Consider the following 25,989-nt stretch of genomic DNA (forward strand, 5'->3'; position numbering starts at 1 on the left):
TATTATTATTGTATTATTCATTTTTCTTGTATTGACGATGGGAGAGTCTGACCACTGCACAAAGCCTTCTCCAGCACATCCCAAAGATTCTCAATGGGGGTCTCAAAGGTCTGGACTCTGTGGTGGCCAATCCATGTATAAAAATGATGTCTCATGCTCCCTGAACCACTCTTTCACAATCTGAGCCCCATGAATCCTGACATTGTCATCTTGGAATATGCCCGTGAACATCAGGGAAGAAAAAAAAAAAAAAAAAACATTGATGGAATAACCTGGTCATTCAGTATATTCAGGTAGTCAGCTGACCTCATTCTTTGGGCAACATAATGTTGCTGAACCTAGACCTGAGCAACTGCAGCAACCCCAGATCATAGCACTGCCCCCATAGGCTTGTACAGTAGACACTATTAAATTAAATTAATTGCATAAATAAAATCAATTACACAAACCCCCTCAAAAATAAATAAATAAATAAATAAATAACCATTAAGGGGGATTTAGTGCAGTACTTGCTGGTGTACCTAATGAAGTGGCAGTGAGTCAATCTAGAGAAAAGAAGAAGAAAAGTGGGCGTTCCTGTAGCCTACAGCCAATCACGGCAGACTTTACTTAAAAGGGGGCGTGGCCTCGTCTCTTTGCTCCAACATGGACTCCTAACTCCAGTTCAAGGAAGACCGGTGTTGTGAAGTGTATAATTAGGCCCAGAGGAGAGCGCACGGCCATACAAGAAGTTATGTGGATACATTTATGAACTGAAATACAGTAAACCGAGGCTTTCTTTTTTTTACTTCTTTAAATCTACTGTGCCGAAAAGTGGAAGCGCTGTAACGGCCGTGCATGTTTCCGTTAGGACGGTTACTGTGAGCCGCAGTCAGCACGGGACTCTGATGGAGCCCAGACACATAAGCGGGCTGCACTCGGAGCTCAGCACACACTCCGTACCGGTGTCGGCTAGTGTGAGAGAGGAGCTGCTCCCAGACGCCCAGATCTTCACGGTGACGGCAGGTGAGCTAGCTGCTAGCATCTGCACAAAAATGAATCACTTCCGGAGTGACATTATAAAAGTCTATATTTGATTTAACTGTTAATTAAGGTGCTGCATATTGGGAGTCAATCAAATGTCCCCATGCAAAGAGTTCTGGTCTTTTAAGTTTTAGGCCAACTAACTAGTGGTTCCTTAAAGTACACCCATCAGCCACAACATTAAAACCACTGACAGGAGAAGTGAATAGCATTGACCATCTTGTGTCAATACAATGTTCTGCTGGGAAAGTTTTGGACCTGGCATTCATTGGTGTGGATGTAACTTAGACATGAAGCACCCACCTAGACCAGACCAGGTACCCCCCACCCCCACCCCCCATGCAACCAAAATAACACTTTAGGAACAACTCAAAAAAACATGAAGAACAGCACAAGGTGTTGACCTGGCCTCCAAATTCACTAGATCCCAAACTGGTCAAGTATCTGTGGGATGATCCGCAGAGGCCTCACCCCTCAACCCATAGGACCCAAAGGCCCCCCACAGGACACCCTCAGAAGGCCCATGTCCATTCTCTGATGAGTCGCAACTGTTTTGGAGGCACAAGGGAGACCTAGGGTCATAATGTTATGCCTGATCGGTGTACATGTGCTTAACTACACCTGCACACACCCAAAGACCCCCCACTAACAACATTGTGTTGCCGGACACCACAGGACACCCTCAGAAAGAGCATATCCAGTCTCTGATGAGCCACAGACGCACAAGGGAGACCTACACAATATTAGGAAGTTCTTAATTCTTGGTGGAATAGATTCAACAAGGTGCTGGACACATTCCTTGGAGGGTTTTGTCCGTGCTGACTTGATAGCGTCATGACGTTGCTGCACGTCCATGATGAGAATCTCTAGTTCCACCACATCCCTCCGGTTTTGGTGAGAACTTGTAAATAGCAGCCTCGGTTTCTTGTTCTCAGCTTCTGCTGCTGTAGTCCATCTTCTTCAAGGTTTGATGTGTTTCAGAGATGTCTGTGAAGGTTCTCAGTCATCCAGGTCATGGTATATCCAACAAAGGTTAAAAAAAGGCAACTGGACTTGTAGAGTTTTTTTTTTTGAGAAGACGTTTCACCACTCATCCGAGTAGCTTCTTAGGAACTCCTCCTGGAAAAACAACAACATAACAAGCAAGTTTTTTCAGGAGGAGTTCCTATTTAAACCTCAGACTTCCCACCAGTCCCCTAGAACTGAAGAAACTACTCGGATGAGTGGTGAAACGTCTTCTCAAAAAAAAACTCTACAAGTCGAGTTGCCTTTTTTAACCTTTGCTGGATGTGTTTCAGAGATGTCACTGTTCCCTTTCTATCTCCTCAAACTAGTCCGGCCATTCTCCTCCGACCTCTGGCATCAGCAAGACATTTTCTCCGCTGCTCAGTGGATATTTTCTCAGTTTCAGACCTTTCTCTGTTAACACTAAAGATGGCTTCGAAAATCCCAGTAGATCAGCATTGTGATGCTCGATTTGAACTTCAGCCGATCGTCTTGACCGTGTCTGCCTAATGCCTGAGCTCCTGCCAATCTGATTGGCTGATAAGTTATTTAACAAGCAGATGAAAAGGTGTACCTAATAAGGTGGTCAAGTGGGTGTTACTTACATTTCAACCAACCAGAATAAGATAATACTCATTGAGGACAGGAGCTCCTGTTGCTGGTCAGAGACACTCAGTGATCTTCTCTTAAGGCTTTAGAAAGGTTTACAGTGTAAACCCTCCTCTCAGCCAGAGTGTTGATTGGATTGTGGGTTCAGTGAGGGACGCTCATGTCACGTCTGCTTTATAACAACTGCTACTTACTACTGAATGAAGTGTAGTGGAGGTTGAAATGCACGAGGGCTTCTTGGAGTGAGACATAGCAGAAACATTATAATTAGAGCTTGACCGATACTGTATTTCTGAGGCTGACACAATATCAATATAGGTGGAGGTGCGTGATTATGAGTGGCCCCTGATGAGGGCCACCTGTGGGTCTAATAAAGTTGTCCCATATACTATAAGTGTTGCAGGAGTTTCGCCGGTTTATAAGATCTATAAAAGTAAAAGTAACCAGGTAGGCTAAGGTTTAGTAACCCTGGTTCTCTGATTTGCCGATGCTCTCACATACTGAGCTAAGTTTATTTGTTGTAATTACTTGACTATATCATTGTCCTACATGCATACCTGCCTGTGTTTGCTATCAGCCAAGACATCCTTTAGCTTTCTCGCCAAAATCTGCCAAGTCATGGAAGACTCCTCCCTCTTAATAACAACTACACAGATAGAAAACGCTAGACATTGTTTAACTTCTCTTCTTCATTAAACCTAACCTAGAAACTGTCTCCACATTCAGAGTGGAGTCAGAACGATCCAGTGCGAGGCTGCAGGCACCGCTACATGCAGCAGTGGAGGCTGTTCACAGACACCAACAACCACAGGGACATCACTGGCGTCCTCTCACCAGGGTCATGTGTACCCGTGTCTGGAGAGTGAGTTGTACCACACACACAAAAAATCTAATAATTTAAAACCACTGTTAGATGATTGGGATGAAGTCTAGTGGCACGTTATGTATTTATTTCTCTTTTCCAGGTTGTTGAGTGCAGTATCTCCCTTTCGAATGCAGAGGGCCGTGATCAGGGAGACGTGCGGCCACCAGCTTTTAGAGGTAAGGTGAACGGGCTGTAATAGCGCTGTAACATTGCGCTTTGAACGTTTTTTTTACAAATTGTGGTTGCTGTCACCTAGATATGGGACTGCCACGGCCTCAGAAAGTGTCTCAACCTGACTGTGTTTAACCAGCACGGCAGAGTGTATGAAGACAGTGAGTATGAAACTGGCACAAGGAAGGAAAAGGAAGATCTTGTGTATTTTCATCACAATATAATTAAACATCACATTAAATCTATATTCTGCAACGCTTATTGTTGGTGCGTCTGCGTTTGCAGCTCACTTCGGCTGCCTGTCGTGGTTGGAGGGTGAGAACAAACTGCTGTATATAGCTGAAAAGAAGAACACAGAAGAAACGCACGACGGAGCAGAATATTGCAGAAAGGTATTATACACGCATGAGCAAAAAACACAGACTACCACAGAGTTACTTTCACACTGAATCCTTAACTGTGCAGAAAATGAATAGTGTGCATGTCTTAAAGTTCTGTTGTGTGTGTTATTATTGATCCCAAACAGGACAGGAGTTTGTACTGTGAGGACTGGGGTGAGGGTCTGACTGATAAAAGCGTCCCTGTTCTTTGTGTGGTGGACCTGCACAACGGTACGGTCAGGGTGTTGCAGGGTTCGCCTCCCGATGTCTCACCTGGACAGGTGAGGACAGAGAACCTTACACCTTCAACATCTGACGCTGCAGGAGTATTTGGGATTATTTGGTGTAAATTCCAGTGTGTAGGATTTAGAGAAATCTGAAACTACGAGTCGTTGCGATTTCGTATGTACAGGGAGAGCAGTACCTCCTCGGTGGTCGGCCATGTTCGGTGGCTGTGTTTCTACAGTAGTAGGATTACTAGCTTGAGTTTGTAAGTAGCTACTGGCATCTGATTGGTTGACCCACATGGCTGGAAACAAAGGTAGGCGTATTGAGACAGGAGACGAGCCCAGTGGGTTGTTGCAGCAAACTAGCAGCGGTTCATCAAGTTTGTGGAAGTACTTCCCTAAAGATGAACCTCATACTAGTGTCACATTCAAAACCACAAAAGTACCACTGCAATGTACACTCATCCGAAAAGGCATTCGCTAACGCTAGCAGAGGAACAGCCCAAAACTTCAACAAACACTTCAACAAACACTCTGCAGTAACAGAGAGAAGGAGGCTGCAAATCAACAGTTTGCTGGTGAATTTCATTCTAACAGTTATTAGACCTTTAGCTGCTATACACGGAGAAGGTTTCAGAGAAATACGTCATTCTTTTAAATCTTGCTACACGATCCCATCTTCCAGCTTGCAACGTGGAGTACTATGAAATGCTATGGTGCTGATTTGCTACCTGTTTTTATACAGGCTATACATATCTGCAGCACACAGTATGCACAGGACGACTAGGTGGTAAACTTTTAGCATATTTGGTTGAATTCAATCCCACTCATGATGTATTGTGGTGGAAAAATGTTATTTTGAGTGTTCATCATAAATGAGTGCAGATTGTTTGAACTGATTTATCTTTAATTACAGTAATAAATACTAACAGTAGGATGCCCCCTTGGATTTCTGTGTGTAAACTCTTGTGTGTGTTTCTTCTCCAGGCTCTGTGGGCTCCCGACGGTCGGTCAGTATTTTTTGTCGGATGGTACCACGAACCCTTCAGACTCGGACTGAAGTTCTGCTCCAACCGCAGGTTAGAGAGCCGCTTTATTATTTTCCGAGTCAGTCTTCATGCACCATGAAAAATGGCAACGATATAAGTAGGCAGTGTGAGTTGGAACTTTATTAGGTACACCTGTTCAGCTGCTCATTAACTCAAATATCTAATCAGCCAGGTGAGAAATTCAAGCAGTAGGGTGGCATAAATGACAGGAAAGCATGGATCCATTCTGCCTTGTATCAACAGTTAAGGCTGCTGGTGGTGGTGTAATGGGGGGCATATCTTCTTGTCAGGTTCGGGGTTTCTTCCAGTACCTTAGAACCAACTGAGTATGCTTTAAATGCCACAGCTGACCTATTGTTTCTGAGCATGTCCATCCCTTTATGATCACAGCGTAGCCATCTTCTGAAGGCTACTTCCAGAAGGATAACGCTCCATGTCACAAAGATAAAAATCCTCTCACACTGGTTTCTTGAAGCTGATGATGAGTTCACTGGACTCGAATGCCTCCACAGTCACCAGATCTCAGTCCAATGAGTATAGTCTGGTCATAGTGAGCTGTATACTACCCAGAAATCAAAACAGTTTTCCTGACTTTGTTTCTTTCCTGTTTCAGGTCAGCCTTGTTCAGACTTGACCTGGATGGACACTGTGGTGAGAATATTTGTTAACGTATGAAACACACCTCCCCCTCTCTGCTCTGCTCATTTGATCCCATCTCATGTACGTCTTCCTCCATTCAAAACCAGAATGTCTGACGGGGGACAACGTCTCTGTGTCCTGTCCCAGGCTGTGTCCGGACGGGTCCACGCTGATCTACCTGCAGGGTGAAGTGTTTGGTCCTCACAGCCAGTGCCTCAGTCTGCAGCAGGTACTAAATTGTCTGTGTGTGTGTTTTTATACATGCATGTTTGTTCTTTCTGTTAACACCTGACTGTTGCTTCTCCACAGCTGGACCTGAAGAGTGGGAAGACGTCCACACTGTTGGATGTTGTTAAGAGACCACAGGCCGGTAGGTTGTAGTTTTGATCGAATGATGGTCAGACTTTCCAATTGCGTATCTACGCCTGATCGGTGTAGTTGTCAGATGTTAATTCCTGTCTTTACAGATCAAGAAGATGGTTATACTAAACTTTTACAATTATTTGAAGCAACAATACTGCAGGAGCCTTTTAACTGTGACGATAAATGAGCTGAAGAGTCTGAGTTCTCTGTTGCAGGTGAGTTTGCAGGTGTGTATGAAGCTCTTCCTTCCAGCTGCTGGTCTGCAGACAGTCAGCGAATCGTGTTCAGCAGCCCGTGCAGGAACTGGAAGGTAACGCACACAAACATCAGCTTGTGAAATCCTTACAAAACGTTGCCTCCATCACATCATATCCACTTATTCACTCCTTTCTTTTAGGATCTATTCGTGTTCGACAGAAGATCAAAGAAAGTCACCTCCCTCTCTGATAGTAAGAGTCCGTCCTCTCCTCCTCCTCCACCTCCTCCACCTCCTCTCTCTCTTCTGCCCTCCTCTTCATCTCTTTTTTTCCCTCCTCCTCCCTCTCCTCTGCTTCCCCCTCCTCCTCCTTCCCCTTTCAGTTTTCCCCCACCTCCACCGTCACCTCCTCATTCTTCTACTCCCATGTCCCCTCTTCTTCCGCCTCCTCCTCCTCCTCCTTCTACTCCTTTGCCTTCTGAATTTCACTTCCCTCTTCCTCCGCCTCCCCCCCTTCCTCATCCTCCATCGTCTCATCTTCATCTGGAGCAGAAGGGAGAGCTGGAAGGTATGACAAGACCAACAGACAATTACCCACCAACATCTTATTGGCATCTTATTGGGGAATTTCAAAATAAAAGTCAAGTAAGAGTCGCAGAAACCCGGCAACGAGCAACGAAGACCAGCGATGAAAGAAAATACAATGTATAGATAGAAATCCAAATCACAGTGTCGCAAACATCAGCATGCGTATAATTTAAAACATTTCAGTAGACCTTTCCTTGTTTCTTCAGGAGCTCTGTTTCCATCTCGCTGCCTTTCCTCTGCAGATCTCTCTGATCCTTCCCAAGTTTACGGCAGCTGGAAGCTTCTGACAATCCAGAGAGACCTGATGGTCGTCTGCTGTTCCAGCCCTAACACACCTCCTGCTCTGGTCAGACATTACACACAGTGTACACACTCACATGTTTGTTTGGCTGTCTTTGTAAGGACGTCCACTGAGAAAATGCATTCCCTTTCCCAAGCCCCTTATACACTCCTGAACAAAATCTTAAGACCGGGGGAAAAACTACAAGTATTCACATTTGAGTTTCAAAATTCAGAAATTGAAACAGGAGCAAGAGACAAAAAATAGAGAGTAGAGAGTTTATTGAAAACTGCATTTCAACTCAAACTAATTTTAAGACCATAGCCTTAAAATGTCTAAAATCTGTGCAAAAACCTGGCTTTAGTGTCACTTTCTTTCAACATCTTCAAAGGCCACACCACATACTTGCCAGTTTGGACTTTGCCAAGGAGCACCAAACATGGGACATTGAAAGGTAGAAGAAAGTTTAATTCTCAGACTAGAAACATTTTTACCTGGACAATCCTGGTGGCTTTCAACGTTAATTTCATGACAAGGAGATCCCACTGGAGATGTGGGAAGTGATCAGCAAGAACGACGAGGCAGCTCACATTTGATCAGCTGACAAACAGCTTGTTTGAGTTTAAATGCAATTTCCCAATAAACTGCCTACTATGCGTTTTTTGTTTTTTGCTCGGAAGCACTACTTACAACCTGGTTGCAATCTACCAGCTTAATATTTTGTTCAGGGGTCTACTAACCATCTCAACCAAGTGCCTAAGCCTAACCCTAAAATCAAGTCTTAACCCTCAAACAGACCTGTGAAGAAATGAGCACCGGCCAAAAATGTCCTCAGTCCGATGGGTCTAAAACTGGTCCTCAGAAAGATGGCTGTACAAGAACACACACACACACTCTTGAGTTAAAAGGACTTACCTTAATGCGCACTGCAGAAGGGAACGGGGGAGGGGTGAATATTGGGGAAAATTGCATCATCCTTACCATCTAGTCCCTTAATAACCTCACCATCTCTCCCCTATCACCTCTTATTGTGTTTTACTATTATTGTGTAATAATTGTCATGTTTTTTTTTTGCCTGTGTCCCCTTTTGAATTTTCTTTTCTCATGGTTACTAAAAACTGCTATTTTGTCCCAGACCTCTAGTTCTACTGTTCTTATTTAAAAAAAACAAAAACAAGAAATCCTAACCCTATAGCAGAAATTGGCCCCCACAACTTCACAAAAACAATCAACTGAAAACAGAAAAGCAATATGTATTTTTACTTTTCATCCAATTCATCTTCTACACACATCCAGCTGTGTTTTACTGAAGCTCTTGGTGTTGCGTCTCTTGCAGAGGGTAGGACTCCTCCCATCAGCAGGTGAGCCTGTAAACTGGAGAACTCTGCAGCCGCCCATCGCCACCTTTGATTTCAGTTGGACTGTTCTAGATGTTACGCCTCCACCGGAGGAGGACAACACATTCTACTGTAAGCCTTCGACCTTCTCTCCGTCAGTGTAAGCTTTGTTCTGAGGTGGAGCTCTCTGCTTACGTTCCTCGTTCTGTGTCTCATGAAGCCGGTTTAGGCTTCGGGGCCATCTTGGTTAAACCGCCTCGCTCTCTCCGTAAAAGCAGGATACCCATGGTCATCTTCATCCACGGTCTGTTTTCATTTGGATATTTTGGTGTGATTGTTCAGGATGAGAGCTAGTTTGAAATGTACTATATTGTGTTTATATTCTATGTCCCCGTAGGTGGCCCTCATTCACATTTCTCTGCGGAGTGGAACTCTACCGTAGCTGGACTGGCCAAAGTCGGCTTCGCTGTGCTCATGGGTGAGACACTTTCTGTCTCTTTGTTTTGTCAGTATTAAATAAGATGCACACTTAAAAGAGTTAGTTTGATATCTTCTCATGTGTTATGTTGGAGTCACTGTGGAGTCAAAAACAGAATGGAGACTTAATTGAGCCTCTGCAATGAGATGCAAAAAGAGAAAGTGGTAGGCAGGTTTGGTCTCGGTTCATTAGTTTGTTTTCCTGGTTTGAAACCTTTTAAATGTTGATCTCGCAATTCGTTCTCTCCCATTTTTAAATGGCTGTGCCAATGACCGCAGAGTTTTATGTTTAATCGTCTCAGGGAGGTGCAGGAATGAAAGACAGTGGTTTAAACAGCAGAGATTCAGATGAACTTGAAAGTAGATCAGAGGTTGTTTGAAATAAAATCCCTTTAAATTTGTAGCAAGAGCCCGATTTAAAGTGTGCCCTGGCTTTCTTCCTGCCTGTAGTTATAGCTTCATATTTTAATGAACAGACAAAGCGGTATTGATCTTACTGTCCATCCACAAGAATCCTGGCATGCCTACACAACTGTTATGGACATAGATAGATAGATAGATAGATAAACCAAAACCGTGACCAAAAAAGTGAACGTCTTTTCCATTTCTGTTTTTATTTCACTGTCATCTCCCTCTTTCTGTTTCTGTGTCTATATCCAGTGAACTACCGGGGATCCACAGGGTTCGGCCAAGATAGCATTTTATCCTTGGTCGGTCGGATCGGGAACCAGGACGTTAAAGACGTTCAGGTACACCCTTCTTTTTCCGTCAGGTCTTGTGTCCTGGATGGAGTTAGAGCTCTGAGCCGCGTTTGAAATGTGAAATTGATCTGTTTTCCTGTCTTTTATCCAGAGGGCCGTTCTCACTGCTCTGCAGAGTGACACGACCCTTGACCCCAACCGCTTGGCTGTGTTCGGCGGTTCTCACGGCGGTTTCCTGTCCTGTCACCTGCTTGGGCAGTACCCGGAGTTCTACAGAGCGTGTGTAGCCAGAAACCCCGTCATTAATGCTGCGACGTTAGTGGGAACCAGTGACATAGTCGACTGGTGAGACGACAGCTTATCCACACATGATGCATACGATCCGTTGCTGTTCTGCAATACTTCATAATGTGATATATTTTTATTTTTTTTACCTTCTCTCACTCCCTGCAGGCGTTACACCACTGTGGGTCTTCAATACTCATATGGCCAGATACCCTCTGCTGAAGCACTGGCTGCCATGTTAGAAAAGTCACCCATTGTACACGCTGCTCAGGTCAGTCACACATTCAAACCCACTTTAAATACAATAGAAATGTCTCACATTAAGTCATACCCTCAATGGCTCCAATACAACCGCTTTCAGTACCATTTTACAGTAATCTAGGGTTACAATAAGAAACCAACATTGGTTGCACAGATACGTGGTGGAAGCAGGTGGCGGTAACGCATCTGCAAGCTGGTTTGCCCCAAAAGAAGGTGCTAACCCGTTGGAACATCATGTACTACATGTTAGGAACATGGACCAGTCTTTTCATGAAGCACTCTGGGAATATTTTGGTCCCTGAATGAAAACACTTGATGTGTTTTGGTTCTTTTTGAGGAGTTAAACCAGAAAAATGATCTCTTGTCTGTGTCTATGCCAGTATATACCTGTTGGTTTAACGGAAACAAGAAGCTACAGAGGCCTAATCCGCGTCATTGTCTTTATAATGTTGTGTGATGGTGTGCAGATCAAGGCTCCGGTGCTGCTCATGTTGGGAGGCAGAGACAGACGAGTGTCTCCTCACCAGGGCCTGGAGCTTTATAAGGTGCTAAAGAGCAGAGGATCACCTGTCAGGTACAGAAAAACGCACAAACATCACAGCCCCACAAACAGAGGGTTTCATTCCACTCAGTCATTCTTATTATTTAGTCCAAGTCTGATCACAATCCTGAATTCAGCTTGTCCTGTCGTTCTGTTTCTCTCTTCAGGTTGTTGTGGTTTCCAGAGGACGGACATTCTCTGTCCAGGGTGGACACACAGGCCGACTGCTTCCTCAACACAGTGCTGTGGCTGCAGCAGCACGTCTGAAGTTCTGCTGAACTCTCAGAGAAAAAAAGCTAAAAATTAGTTTTAACAGTGAAGACTGAAAGGCTTCAGCAGGCCACTGCCTTTAAAAAAGTGTTCCCTTTGTTAAAAAACAAACAAAACAAAACAATAAAGACGATTTTAAGAATTTTAAGAATTTTCCGATGACCTAAAAGCAAGCTACATTTATAACAGTGTCAGTGTATTTTCATATTCATTGTATTTAATTAGTTTTATTTTTAATAATCAGATTTTATTTTATTTTCAGAATATATCAGCAATGCATTTAAGCATACATCATTAAGTAGTGTTCTGAGTTAGGGGAGGAAATGAATAAGAAAAATTCAAATTCAACAGCCTGTCAACAAATGAAGAAAAATGTGTCCTTGTACCTGTTAAGAAATATTTCTTATCACCTTTCAACTCAGTCTGGGACCTTCTAAGCCAGTGTTTCCCCTCTGGATAATTTCACTCAGGTCCTTAGGCAGGTAATCCACTCCTCAGAAAGGCCGCCATTTGTCCATGAAAGTGTCGTAATTTCCTTTTAATCTGGCACTTAGTCTTCCATAGGAATTTCTTTGTACCACTGAGTTAGAGTGGGAGGTTTCTCACTGATCCAGTTAAATAATATGCATTTTCTGGCCAAAAATAAACGTTTATTGAGTATTGTGGATCTTTTCGCATCCATAACTCTATTCAGAGGTGGCAGCCCCAATAGAAACTAGCCTAGATCTTTACATATCCTTAAATATGTTTAAATATTGCTGTCACTTCCTTAGATTTACATTTAAGGCACAACCGTGATCTATTAGGGTCAATTTTGTTCAAAACATGAGGTGTCCTGTGCTGCCTATTAAGTATTCTATATTGTATTTAATTAGGTTTTAATTTTCTGCCATTTTAATCTTCTTTCTGTTGAGTCTTAACCACTTTTGCAGAATAACAACACAAACGCAGAATAACTTATTTGGACCCTTTGAGTGATTTGCACTAACTTCCAACAGATGGCAGTCTCCCACTCTCTTTTTAAATGAAATCCTTATTAAAGCGGCTTTATTGTGTACTGTATGTGTGGGTATTGAACATAGTCTTTGAGATATTCAACTAAATAACATGCACATACATTGATTTGTTTAAGTATGTCTGTGCATTAACATGAGTAAAGAATCAAAATCAGAAAATAAAATTAAAAAATCCAAAACAAGAAATGCAATGAAATACAAAGAATGAAATCAAAGAGAACCAGAAGTGTTGCGAGACATCTGAGGCTTTAACCACTCAGACCCACTGCGGAGCTCGAAACCACCTGAAACCTAATCTGGAGCCTTTAAATGAGGCCTTTGACCACCCTCCTTGTGGGGCTGCCCGAACAAATAGTCTACTGTAATGCTGACCTTAAATCCAAGTCAATAGATATAAACAGGGTCCAAGACACGTATTTGGAGTTCTTGTCACGGTAATCAGCTCTAGAGAATAAAAATGCCTCGCTTTATGGTTGAAAAGGTTTAAACAGATACTTGTCTCGACTCCATCTGGCACCGGGCAAGTCTTTCCTCCGTATCTGGATTTTTATTTTTTCATTCGCGAGCTTCCCACAAACACTGGAGGCAACATTGCGGACTTTAATTCTCTTGGACTCAGCAAACCGAGCGCTGTAAAGCTTTATTTTCACAAACCGACCCTGAACTTTTCTAGACGAGGCCGAGAAGTGTGCAGGAAGGAGCCGCAGTTTCTCAGAGCTTTGGTGGCTTTGTTGAGACTCGACACTGGCCTTGAACAGGCCCACCACTTTAATTTCCCAGACGACAGAAGTGGGCTCTCCTTCAGATGGTGCTGGCGACGAATGAAATTCACAGATGCAGATTCTGATGGATTAAGTGCCTGAGATGAGACGGTGGGGGGGGGGGGGGGGGGGGCGGGATGGATATCATCCAGAAGTCTCACAGTGGTGGAGTTAATTGTCCTCTCCACCAACACTTTGCTCTGTGGCCTTGACTGCAGCTGCTTCCCAATGAAGTCACTGTGATGTGGGTGCCGGGTGAGGTCACTAATTTTGGAGACGCATGGAGGGAAGGAAGGGTGGAGATTGCGTTGAAGAGGCAGCGACAGATAAAGAAAGGAGCTCTGAGACTGAAGAGGCGACTGGGTGCTTGAGATAATAAATGAGGCAGATAGAGGGGGAGAGACGTCCACGGCGTCCCTCTGTGGTATTCTGCTGTGTGGGCCGGGGCACAGAGATGACGCATTGTTGAAAGCTGGAGACAGGGGAAAGACTCATGCTCACGCTGGGTGTATGTAGGAGGCGGACGGACAAAGGGAGGAAAGAGGGAAAGTGTGTTTTCTGACGCCGGCGGACAAAGAGCCTTTTTGGAGTTGGTTTGTTCTGGTGCTTCCCCTCTCAAGCCGCCTGCGGAGAAAAATGAAGTAAGGCAAAACACAGAGAGGCTGAGAATCATGGAAAAGAAAAGAGCGCGAGGATGAATTGTTTTTGAGGCTTCATATACTTGGGTGCATGAGAGGTTCAGAATAAGAAATGGGGCATTTTGGCCTGATGGTGGAGCTAATGTGATTTTATTCTTCTATTCGTCATTGCTGAACGTTGACCTGATAGTGGCACTAACAAAATATCGTCAACCTGGCTTTGTACATCCCAAAAGATCAACTGGTTGTCTCAATAGCATGGCCGTGATGATTCTGCACCATAGACTGTATAAAGATGGACGAGCTTCTCAAAGGTGAAGCCAAAGCAAGTAGAGCTCCCCCTGGTGACTGGCTGCAGTATAGGTCATAAGCTCCACCCCCTCCATGTTAGTGGATGGGACTTAGGCCAAACTAACACTAAAATACACATTAAATTTATTTTTTTTATTTTAGGTAGTTAATAGAATGTTGATGCATGTTTAAGTGTCAAATTTTTGGATAAGTTTAGTTTCAGTTATTTGACGCTATAGAACGAAACAGGATGTGACATAATGACTGCGTTTACATGGTCTTTAGTCTCCCTATTTTGAGGCTTATCCCGGCTTTGAGCATATCCGGGATATGGTGTTTACATGGAACACAGAGAAACCCGGTTATTCATATCCCCGTATACATGATAAATACCAGTAACCCGTTTTCCGATCACTGCATCCTATCTGCGCATGCGTGTTTCACGTCTTTTTCAATGTTTTCCAACGCGACCTAACTTGTTCAACGGAGCGAGGTGGAAAACCAGCGTCACGTAGCTTTTCCGCAACAGATTTGAATACATCAGCATTTCAGTGTTTTCTGCCATCTAAACACGTAGTTATGTTTAGTTCTTTCGTTACTTTAAGGGAAAATTCAGTCTCTTCGTCGCTCCAAAAGTGAGAAGTTCTCGTTGCCGCCATGTTGTTTGTATATCTAGTGCGTCACTTGGCGTCACTCGCGCCTGCGCAGACAGTGGGCAGCCGTCAGAAATCGGGATAAGGTGTATACATGCTCCAGTATCCCGGCTTCTATCGGAGTACTCCAGGTAGCAAAACCGGGTTTCTTGAAATCGGGAAATGAGCATATCCCGATTTCTGAATTCGGGATATGGTGTTTACATGGACAAACACAAAAACGGGATACTTCAAAAACCCGATCAAAATCGGGATACTAAAGACCATGTAAACATGGTCAATGGCGACTACCAGTTATCATGCCAATCGCTCCGTTAAGCGGTCCCGTGGAACTGTGAGAGTTGTAAAAAGAATTTTTAAAAAGTAAGTACACTGTATAATTGAACATTTCCTTGTAATTGGTGGAGGTAGAGCAGAAAGTAGTATTAATTAAACGAAAATGCGAGTGAGTCTGGCGGAAGTGTGGTTGGGTCATCACTCGCGGACCGTACTGCGCAGGCTCTGGCTCCAAATTCGCAAGATGGTGCCACCTGTATCCCCGGGAAAATAACATCAGTTTGGCCAGTGCAAGGAAGGGGGGGACGCATTGTTCATATTTATATACAGTCTATGCTCTGCACACTTGTGGCCACTGACTAGGCTATCCAGATCAATACTGGAAGCCATGATTAACAAGTCTATGACTGGAAGAACCAAGTATTGATGCTAGAAATACTGACCTATGGTTCTTGGCAGTTGCGTATCTTAGCATAATGACCAGAAACAAAGCCTGGAGCTGTTTGGTGGATTCATCTCAATCTGAAAGAATTAGAGTCACAGTCTGTTGGAAGTTTAATAGTTTAACTCAGGCTCTTCATAGCGCTGGAGGGAATCCCTGACATATCTTAACGCTTTATGTGAGGAAATTGACCCAAAGACCACTTTGACTGAGAAACAAATGTGCTATTGCTGACGTCCATGGATAAAGAAGAAACCGTAGACTCTTTGAGCTCCTAGGATTTATTTATTTTTTCTGGTTGTAATGGTTCCAACATCCATTTCCTGGATAACAAATGTAAAAAAAACTGGATTTACAAGGTGAATAAATCAATTATCAACCACAAAGTTTCAACATCTGTATCACTTTACAGTTTGAAACGGCAACTTCTCCCCCTCTTCAAATCCAAACCCTTCAGCCGTGACCTTCACCTGTGGACGCTGGTTGTGTGCCAGGATGTTACGCATTCACCGAAGTGTGCAGTTTTTTAAAAGAGGCACATGGTAAAAATGGTCTCTTTCTTCTGGTCTGACTTCACACGATTCAATAAAACGTGGCTTCTCATTCCTTTATGTTCTGACCCTGACTACTAAACTCTCTTCCTGCTCTCAATCCCTGTTGTGTTCTTTGTCTCCATCTCTTTAACGTGAAAGGGCGTTTGTGTGTGTGTACACATTGTTTTCGTTCACAAGCCTATGAAAACAGGCTTTAACGGGGGGGAAGGAGCATTTTACCATCTCCCTCTTGATTCACCCGTTAACTGTTAACCGTTGTTTGAACAGCGAGGGCCCCGCTCAGGAAAGCAGGGGGCCCTTCGTTATGTCAGTGCTACGTTTACTGTCACCTTTTCACTTTTTGGCCATGCCTCCATCTGGCCTTTTCGTCTGCTTTTTCTTAATTTATCTGTGTCTGTGAAGGTTCTCAGTCATCCAGGTCATGACAAATCCAGAAAATGTTAAAGAAAGGTCACTGGAATTGAGTTTCTTGCAGACATTTCGTCGGAATAGCTTCCTCAGTTCTTTTACGGTAAATCTTTGCTTTGCTAAAGGCAGTTGAATCACATCGGAATTTAAACGGTGCAGCTGGTCAGGACTGTGATTCTTCTGGGTTTGTCATCTATTTATAAAGAGTACAGATGCTGTCTTTGTAGTCTACATGGAGGTGACACACCAAGCCAAAGGTTGGGCCTGTTGGTGAGGATCTGTGACCCTGGTTTTGGTGGTGTGTCCAGTCTGACCTCTGTCTGCAGCTGTCGCAACTGAGTCAGCATGTTGAGTCGGTGGTGGAGTGAGTCAGATTAGAGAACTAGTGCAAGAAGAGAAATGGATGTGGTGAAAGTCAACAAAATGACAAAGGACACGCAGAAGGTGTTCCCTTTTTTCATCTTCATCTCATCTGAATATTCAGTTACACAAATATTTCCAGAAGACCACGATCATCCAGAATGAACAAGCTGTAGGCCAACTGATCAGCATGATTCAGGAGAGGCCAGCTTTGTATGATGGTTTGTAGCTCCTCCTGGCTTCCTAGCCTCCAAGCTAATAGTAGCGCTTCATCTTTACCCTTTTGATTCATGAATACAAACAACTGCCACCTGCTGTATGTGTCAGCTGGTCGATGGCTGCAGTATTTCTAGTGCAGCTTTTTGGTCCAAACACAAGCACTATTGTCAGTGGATTTTTTATGACAGGCATAACATTATAACACTGACAGGAGAAGTAAATAACATTGGCCATCTTGTGACAATACAATGTTCTGCTGGGAAACCTTTGGACCTGGCATTCATGTGGATGTTACTTAGACATGTAGCACCCACCAAGACCAGACCATTCACCCCTGTCCAATAGCAATGATACTCCTTGATGGCAGCAGCCATCCCTAGTAGGATGCAGCTTGACACAGGCACACACACGAAAATGCTTCAGGAACATCTCAAAAAAACATGAAGAACAGCACAAGGTGTTGACCTGGCCTCCAAATTCACTAGATCTCAAAACAATCAAGTATCTGTGGGATGCATTGGATCGAGCCTGATCCACAGAGACCCCTCCGCTCAACCCATGGGACCCAAAGGACCCCACTAACAATGTTCTGTTACCAGACACCACAGGACACCCTCAGAAGGCCTATGCCCATCCTCTGATGAGTCAAAACTGTTTTGGAGGCAACAAGGGAGACCTGCACAATATTTGGAAGGTGGTCATAATGTTATGCCTGATCAGTGTCGTAACTCTAACTGCTCCAATACAATGGCTATCGTCCTCTGAGTAATAGTCTTTAAGAACACAAAGGTCCATACAACTCGAGAGGAACAGTCCCTAAAGTGTTTTATCCTTACATCTTAAACCATGTTAAACAGCTAATAGCTTTTTCTTTTTTATTTAAGTATTGCAATGATCCATGTTTGGCATGTTAATGTCTGTCCTATATTTACTGTATGAGTCTACAGTATCCAGCTGATGATGGGAATATTCCCTCTCTGCCAGTCTCTAGTTGTGGGAGCCGTCTGAACTCCGTCACACACAAGCCTCTTTCATCTGTCCTCCTCCAACCATTTGGCTCGCCTCCATCTTTCTTTTGTCACGTTATCTGTCTCCCTACTCCCATGCTGCGTCCTAAGCTACTTTTGTAAGAGTGCCATGCAGGATAATAGCAGGGTGGGTATGGATGGGTGAGTGGGGGGCTTTTAGCTGTTAGAACAACTCACGCCAAAGAAGGACTAGACAGCTGCAACCCCCTCGTGCTGGTGATATGTTGAAATCTCTTGATGTTGATCTTGTTGTTGTTGTTGTTGTTGTTGCGGTTGCTACGATGATGCACGCGTGAATGACCTGTTGGTTTGAGAATCTGCGATGATTGGAAGGTAGAAACGTGTTTTTATATGCAACATTCCTTCACCTGAATATGGTGATAGGAGCGGAGACAGTTCATGACCGTCTTTATCTTTTATAATTGAAAGGATGGCTGGATGATGAAGAGATTAACAGCTGTTCAGGGAGGTATCAGTAGTGGAATTAAAGAAGACACTCCGGTGAATTTGTACCTAATGATCACTTTGCTTGCTTGATGTTTGCTGTATGGGGACACAGAGTACAAACTGAGGGGGTGGGGTTTGAAAGTTGAGGGTGTTCATTAGTCTGAGTCAAAGCCTTAGTTTATGCAATGTGTCCTATACCGCTGGGTATTGGGGGTGGAGTCCCGTCATTCAGAGGGACCACTCTGATTGGCTGTTCAGCTTAGCGGACCAGTGCATGAGAGGGAGAGCGGAACGATGAAATCCGGCAAATGAAGCCAAGACGGCATAAAGAAAGGGATGTTCTCCGTCACAAGAACATCTCAACCATCTCAGGCATGTGGTGGTTAGCATTGATGCCCCACAGCAAGAAGGTTCTGGGTCTGAATCCTTCAGCCGACTGGGGCCTTTCTGTGTGGAGTTTGCGTGTTCTCTCTGTGTCTGTGTGGGTTCTCTCCAGGTACTCCAGCTTCTTCCCACCGTTCAAAGACATGCTGGTTAGGTTCATTGGTGATTCTAAATTGGCCGTAGGTGTGAGTGTGAATCTCTCTGTGTTAGCCCTGTGATAGACTGAAGACCTGTCCAGGGTGTACCCTGCCTCTTGCCCAATGACAGCTGGGATAGGTTCCAGCCCCTTTGTTTTCCCCTTTGGTTTCCTCGAATTATCTCAATATCCTTTACAGCTTTACAGAACCCAGAGGCAAACAAGAGACCTACAGGAGCAGATTACTGGCTGCTCTGAACTACACCCCTCTTCACCACACCAATGGCAATCAGTGAATAGATGGGGCTACAACTAATCGCAAAGATGGAATAATATTGCACATTATTTTAATGTACCACCTGCCATAATTAGCTGGACACACAGCAGCCTGGTATGCCTGCAGGACTGGAGGTAGACGATGCAAAGTATTTGAACTCAGCTCTCGCTTTCTCATCCCAACCTTATTGATAATTGACTGACAGCAAATGTGGCATGCAATAACACAGCCTCTACTTCAATCTGAAGCTTCAGGGGCTCAGTAGACATTAATTGCCATGAGTCTGACTTTTACTAGATCGTTATCGTTGTGTCATTTATTTGGAAGGAGATGCAAGAAACCAAAGCTGTGCATTTACTGTCAGTCATTTGGAGCTGTTCTATCCAGATCTCAGCTCCTCGGAAAACAATTAAGGCTGTGGTTCATTTACTTCAGCTTCCGAACTAAGACATTTTGGAGATCTTAAAAAAGTTTTCAATGTCAGGACCCGGGAATGACAAGAACTTAGAATAACACTGAGTGTTTTTCAAGGCTCCTGGAGTTATTGTGTCTCTGTCAGCCATGGAAGGATAATACCAAAAAATATAGAAGACAGGAAGAATAACATTGGCTTCACTATACAGATGTTCACGTTACTGACCTTGCCCACTGACAGTCAAATGTTTATTTACCCAAATACTTTATATGCACTTAAGGAGTTTTTTTCAGCTCAGCTCAAACTCTGCAATCTCCCGTGCTCCTCTTCAACTAAACAAATTCTTTACGTCTTTAAATCCTGCACAGACTTGTGTTTTCTGACAACTGTTTTTAGGCTCGTAACCTTCTTTAATAATAAAGTTGTCACCCCATTTTCATCACTCAGACGTGAAGCTCAGTTAACCTCAGACTCATCGTGAGACCTAGGGTGACCCCATCAAGTTCAAATATCACACACACCTGTAACTGTAGAAAATTAAGTCGTCACTTTAAAGCTCTCCTGTCAATCTAAAGGGAATGAACTCTCTGAACTGGACTGATGCAAGTGAGCAGGAAACTTTTACTTTGACCTGGACACTGTAAGCATGAATATTTTGGCTTATCTCTCTGTCACTGTAGTGTTCACAATTTTCACCAGCGACCAGGACCCTTTTCCATCTCCACAACATAGAAAGCACCATTAATCGGCATAAGTTGGTTTCATATTTTCTCTTCAGGCTACCCTTCTTCAGTGTCCCAACGTGTATTTAACATTTCTTAAAGTCCGCCCTCAGAGGTACTGAAAATGAATTAAGCTTTCCCCTTCAGCGCAGATGTGAAGATGTGGAGATTTTTATTAGAACTTACTTGAAGAATTGTGGCGTTTGCTTTGACAAACTGATTTTTGTTTTTTTAGATTTGTGTGAAGACTGGAGATTGAAGTGACTTTCTTAAAACTAGCATGTGACTGCACAAAAAATTAAGATGAAAATAAAATGCACATAATATCACCTAATAAAAATCTTTTCTTTTCATGATAGGAGGTTTTCAAAGAGGATTTAAAAGCAAATGCTGAGACTTCTAACCTCTTTTTAACTAAAACTACTCTCTTTTGGACATAAAACACTGTAAGTATTTCTCTCAGTTCTTTCATCAGCAGATAATGGCCTCACTGTTCAACCTCTCGCCTGATGTACAAGCAGAAACCTGCTGGGAGTGAACACACATCTTCCGTGGGTCTCTTTAAAACCTTTTGTTTGACATGAGAAAATGTATGTCTGCTAATGCTTTCTTTCTTCCGTGTCAGACATCTGTGAGCTGTATTCTGCACTGCCGAGTCATGTTCTCTTAATACAGACACACATACAGTATTCTAACCAGTAGTTCTAACCAGAGCTCCAGAGCCACAGACTGAAACACAATTAATGAAGGTTTTAATGTGGTCAGTATTTAAATATTTAGTCTTTAATATTTAAACCCTCATTAGGCACTAAGTTTTGGCTTTTTGTTGTTTTTTTTATCTTTAAAGTTTTTATTTTTTGTTCCTTTCAGCACTTTTTGTGTTGGTGTCAGCATGTGTCCACTTCTGTCTACACGTATGCAGAGTGTGTATTAGTATTAATAATCTATGCAGTGGAGCATTTTGTAATATGTGTGATACATAATTCATTGATAAGAGATGGGAGGTTCTTTCATTAGTCAAATGGGATGCTGTTGTGAACGCCAGCTGTCATTACACTGTTCAGTGATTCGAAGTGTGTGTTTACGCGTGCTTGTGTTTCTGTGTGTGTGTGTACCTATGTAGCAATCTAAGAGAGGACCGCACACTCATTACACAGTCACCAATTGGGGACAGAGCAAAATAGGGACATTCCTTTCACATCATGCTTTTAGTGGACAGTGTAAAAACATTCAAAAGGTAACTACGATTATTGACACAATGTATAAAAATAATACATTTAGATTTAATGTATATATGTAGTAGGGTCCTATGGGTTGAGGGGAGGTGCCTCTGTGGATCATCCTACAGATACTTGATCAGTTTGGGATCTATTGAATTTGGAGGCCAGGTCAACACCTTGTGCTGTTCTTAATGCTTTTTTTTAGTTGTTCCTAAAGCGTTTTTGTGTGTTTTCCTGTGTCAGGTTGCGTCCTGCTGGGAATGGCTGCTGCCATCAAGAAGTGTCATTGCTATGGGGTGGGGGTGCCTGGTCTGGTCTAGGTGGGTGCTACATGTCTAAGTAACATCCACACGACTGCCAGGTCCTAAAGTTTCCCAGCAGAACATTGAATTGTCACAAGATGGTCGGCCAGTTAATCTTCTATTTTTAAGGGATATGCAGACTATGGTGTTATATCTGTCAAACAACACATGTAACACAATGTTTAGCTGTGTTTCAAACATGCAAAGTCACGGATTCCTACTTTGAACACTGGCTTTCTCTACACCTTTTCAAAGAAACATTCCTCTCCCTCTTTTCCTGCTCTCTGTCATAATACTCCTATTGTTTGGTTTGGCAGTGGATTAACCTTATACTGGCTACTGAAATCCATTAACCTTTATCCACCAGGAGAGTTTGCCAAATATTTCTGATCCTTACAGGGTTCAGAGAGAGAGAAAGATGATTAGGAAGTATATGATTGTGTGTTTGCTCTTCTGTACGTGTGCATTGATGCTGGTGTGTCTGTACATTTATTTTGGCTGGTGCATGTTTGTTCATCTAGAGTGAGTATGTGTGTGTTTCATAAACTGAAGATTATTCTGTTGTCTTGTCTTTATAGGTAAAGACAAGCAGGCAGGAGCTGAGTTAATGAACCACACATATACAAACCTGCACACACACACATACTGTACATCACTGTTGTGGGTCTACAGCATGTTGGCTATGCTTCTGCTCTGTCTTTAGTTGACATTTTGTTAGAGGGTATATATGTGTGCAGCAAATATAATCTAAAACAGTGCATGCCAACCTTTCTACAATATGCAGTGTGTGTGTGTCTTATCATCACGCTGCACACAGGCTGTGTTAAGATTCAGCAGGCAGTGCATGTGCGGTGCAGCATCAGTGGTTTTTATGTATCGCCCGCTGTTCTTAAAGAGCTGCGAATATGTGCATGAACGTCCCACCTCATGTTTATTCATCGGCTGCTCAAACTTCTCGGCAGCGATCGGCCAACTCTCCGCACTTTGATGTCTGGATCACTCAAATAGCTGAGTCAGGGAAAAAAACACACACTGCTGAACACAGACACTGAACATGGACACACTGGATTGGTACAAATACACACACTCTACACTACACAGGCCCTGCTGTTGAAATCTTTGTACAGTTCAGGAATATTGATGTGATGCAGTTCATACATCACTTGCGGTGTACACACAAATGTTGACCTGTGGCAAATTCAGACATACACATGACTCAACACATTCCCAGAATATCTGAAAACCAAGATTCTCCAGGCTTTATATTTAACATGTCCCTTCAATTAATAGTACCTGGATTCAGAAAGTAGAGAACAGAATTATTTTATTTTAATCTTCAGCTTTCCATATGTTTTTCTTATTATCTGGTCTTTCCTAGGGTATAGTGGTGTCTAACTGATTCCCTTCCAAATACAGTTTAAGATTTATGCCCGAGGCTTGCTGATGCCTCACTCTCACCAGAAGAAGTTCTGTACCCCAGAATCGCTATATTCAATTACAGTTTGGGACTGGGCTGCAGTGAGTATTCATGTGGGCCTATCTGCCCCTGAGTCAGCAAGAAGGTTTCATAACTGATGTCTCCTTGCCAAACACCTGAGGGCGAGTTCATCATAGCGCACAACACACACAACACAATTTCTTTTTTGGCATCAATACAGCTCAGTGTTATCGTTCGGTATCTTGTGTCTTTACATGTTTATGTATCAGTAAGAGTTTGATCTTTCGTGTCTGTGCAAGGTCTTTATTTGCATTTGGTTTATCATTACTGTTAGCTGTGTGTGCGCGAGAGAGCTGAAACTCTGGATGAAAATGAACATGCCCCCGGGGTTGTAACATGTCTTTCCTCAATGTGTAGAGGTTGTAGTGGTGGGCCCCTGCCAGCTGGCTTTGGAGAGCCTGCATCATCAGCATTTTGGTGTGAGTTTCTTCTGTTCGGGGATTCAGTAAAGGTGCCCGTCATGCTTGGCAAACACAAATTACAGCACTAAAACCTACTACTTTTCCACACACACACATGTTTGTATGACTATCTTTGTGAGGACATTCATTGACGTAATGTATTCTCTAGCCCTAAGCATCTCAGCTAAGTGCTTAACCCTAACCCTTACCCTAATCCTAACCGTGGCCTAATTGTAACCTTTTTACCTAAAATCAAGTCTCAACCCTCAGACAGCCTTGTAAAGATGTAAGGGCGGGTCAGAATGTCCTCACTTTGCACGAATGTCGTCACTCTGATGGTATAAAACTCAAAGTGGTCCTCAGAAAGGTAGATGTACAAACACACATATGTTTTATGTCTATCTTTGGGAGTTCATTCATTGACATAATGCATTCCCTAGCCCCTAACCCTAACCATCTCAGCTAAGTGCCTAAACCTAACCCCTACCCTAATCCTAACTGACAGCCTTGTAAAGAAGTGGGGACCGGCCAAATGACCTCACTTTGCAGAAGTGTCCTCACTTTGTTGGGTGCATATCTGGTCCTCAGAAAGGTAGCTGCACAAGAGCACACACACACACACACACACAAACACACACATTACTTAGTAATATTTGTTGAATGTACTGTAACTCTCTACCCTGGAGCAGCGTTCGTGTTTTCGAGGAGTCCTCCAGACAGGGGGGTAAACACTGACCAGCCCCAGCAGAAAGCAGCAGCTGTTGCGAGTGAGTATGAGTTGCTAAATGAACGTAATGGAAAATAAAATCACATGACCGATTAAATATAAAATAAATATTCCTGCCATAGAACATACGGTTGGGTCTGGTCCTCATTTATGTCACAGATGGATTAATGTTCTCTCATTTCTCCTGCAAGATGCTTGCTTGTGTCACGTGGTTGCACAGCTGTAATGAGAACATAATATTATAAGCAGCCATCAAAAAGAGTCAAAACAACGGGGATCATGTAAGAAAACATTAAAATATCCTCACAAGAAAGATGAGATGGGAACAAAATCCAGCAAAGAACACTTCCTCCAGAAACAGTCCAGAGTTATAAAGTTGGACAAACACTCGGGGACATTTAAGGATGACGATATTACACTTTCTTATATTTCTGGCACATTCTTCTGGAGCACTGGCCCATGTTTCTGAACCATCATCATCATCATCATCATCACCACCATCATCAGGCCCGGAGCAAAATCTGTCCTCCGCTGTTGCCCAGACTCTTTGGCGTGCAAGTGTGGATCTCCTGTTGTCTGAGAAAGAGAAAGAAAGATAAGTGAGTCCACATGAAAGGAGATAGTAGCGCCTGGAGCTGTCCGTTCTGCAGCTTGTTTCACATGAAGTAATGGCAGAGTTGTGTTTCAGTCGGCTGCTTAATTGAAAGGCTGTGCAGGGCTTTCTTTATAGGGTGTATTTCTCTCCACCTGCTTGGAGGGGAGATATCTGCAACAACCTACAAATATTAGTACATTTTGATTGTGCAGCTTCATCCTTATACACCGATCAGGCATAACATTATAATATTGTGTAGGTCTCCCTTGCGCCTCTTAAACATTTTTGATTCCTCAGAGCAAGGACATGGGCCTTCTGAGGGTGTCCTGTGGTGTCTGGCAACAGGAGGGTCTTTGGGTCCTATGGGTTGAGGGGAGGGGCCTTTGTGGATCATCCCACAGATACTTGATCAGTTTGGGATCGAGTGAATTTGGAGGCCAGGTCAACACCTTGTGCTGTTCTTCGTGTTATTTTTAGTTGTTTTTGTGTGTTTGCCTGTGTCAGGCTGCATCCTGCTGGGGATGGGTGCTGATGTCACCCCCACCCCATCATTGGGGACATCTGCCTGGTCTGCTCTAGGTGGGAAGTCTAAGTAACATCCACACAAATGCCGGGTCCAAAAGTCTCCCAGCAGAACACTGAATTGTCACAAGATGGTCAATGTTATTTACTTCTGTCAGTGGTTTTAATGTTGTTGCTGATCAGTGTAATTCTCTGAAGTCAGAGATTAAATGTTCAGCCGTTCAAGATGAACACTTCTGTTTTTTTTTTTTTTTTATAGACTCCCCCCCTTAGAAGAACAACAGCACCAGTGGTTTCAGCAAGTGCCCAAAAACAACACATGTTTACAGTCAAAAGCCTCTAAATCCTTCTAACACTGAAGTAATTATGAGCAGAGCAAACGAGGAAGTGAAGGGACTTTATTCAAGGCATGCAAAATATTTGCATTCCC

General features: G+C 43.3%; 1 protein-coding gene across 1 annotated transcript; it reads left to right on the forward strand.

Moving 5' to 3' along the window:
* Positions 1–594: 594 nt before the first annotated feature.
* On the forward strand, positions 595–12,552 carry LOC311494771 (acylamino-acid-releasing enzyme). Its single transcript, XM_084553994.1, has 21 exons — positions 595–1,005; positions 3,364–3,499; positions 3,603–3,678; positions 3,759–3,834; positions 3,959–4,065; positions 4,200–4,334; positions 5,268–5,359; positions 5,943–5,980; positions 6,076–6,197; positions 6,278–6,338; positions 6,547–6,641; positions 6,729–6,780; positions 7,358–7,461; positions 8,732–8,864; positions 8,953–9,036; positions 9,130–9,210; positions 9,870–9,958; positions 10,062–10,255; positions 10,364–10,466; positions 10,924–11,030; positions 11,165–12,552. The coding sequence occupies exons 1-21, from the start codon at positions 888–890 to the stop codon at positions 11,262–11,264; spliced, it is 2,103 nt and encodes a 700-aa protein (XP_084410120.1). The 5' UTR covers positions 595–887; the 3' UTR covers positions 11,265–12,552.
* Positions 12,553–25,989: the final 13,437 nt, after the last annotated feature.

This window comes from Chelon labrosus, assembly GCF_963514085.1.
Source record: "Chelon labrosus genome assembly, chromosome: 10".
Taxonomy (NCBI): Eukaryota; Metazoa; Chordata; class Actinopteri; order Mugiliformes; family Mugilidae; genus Chelon; species Chelon labrosus.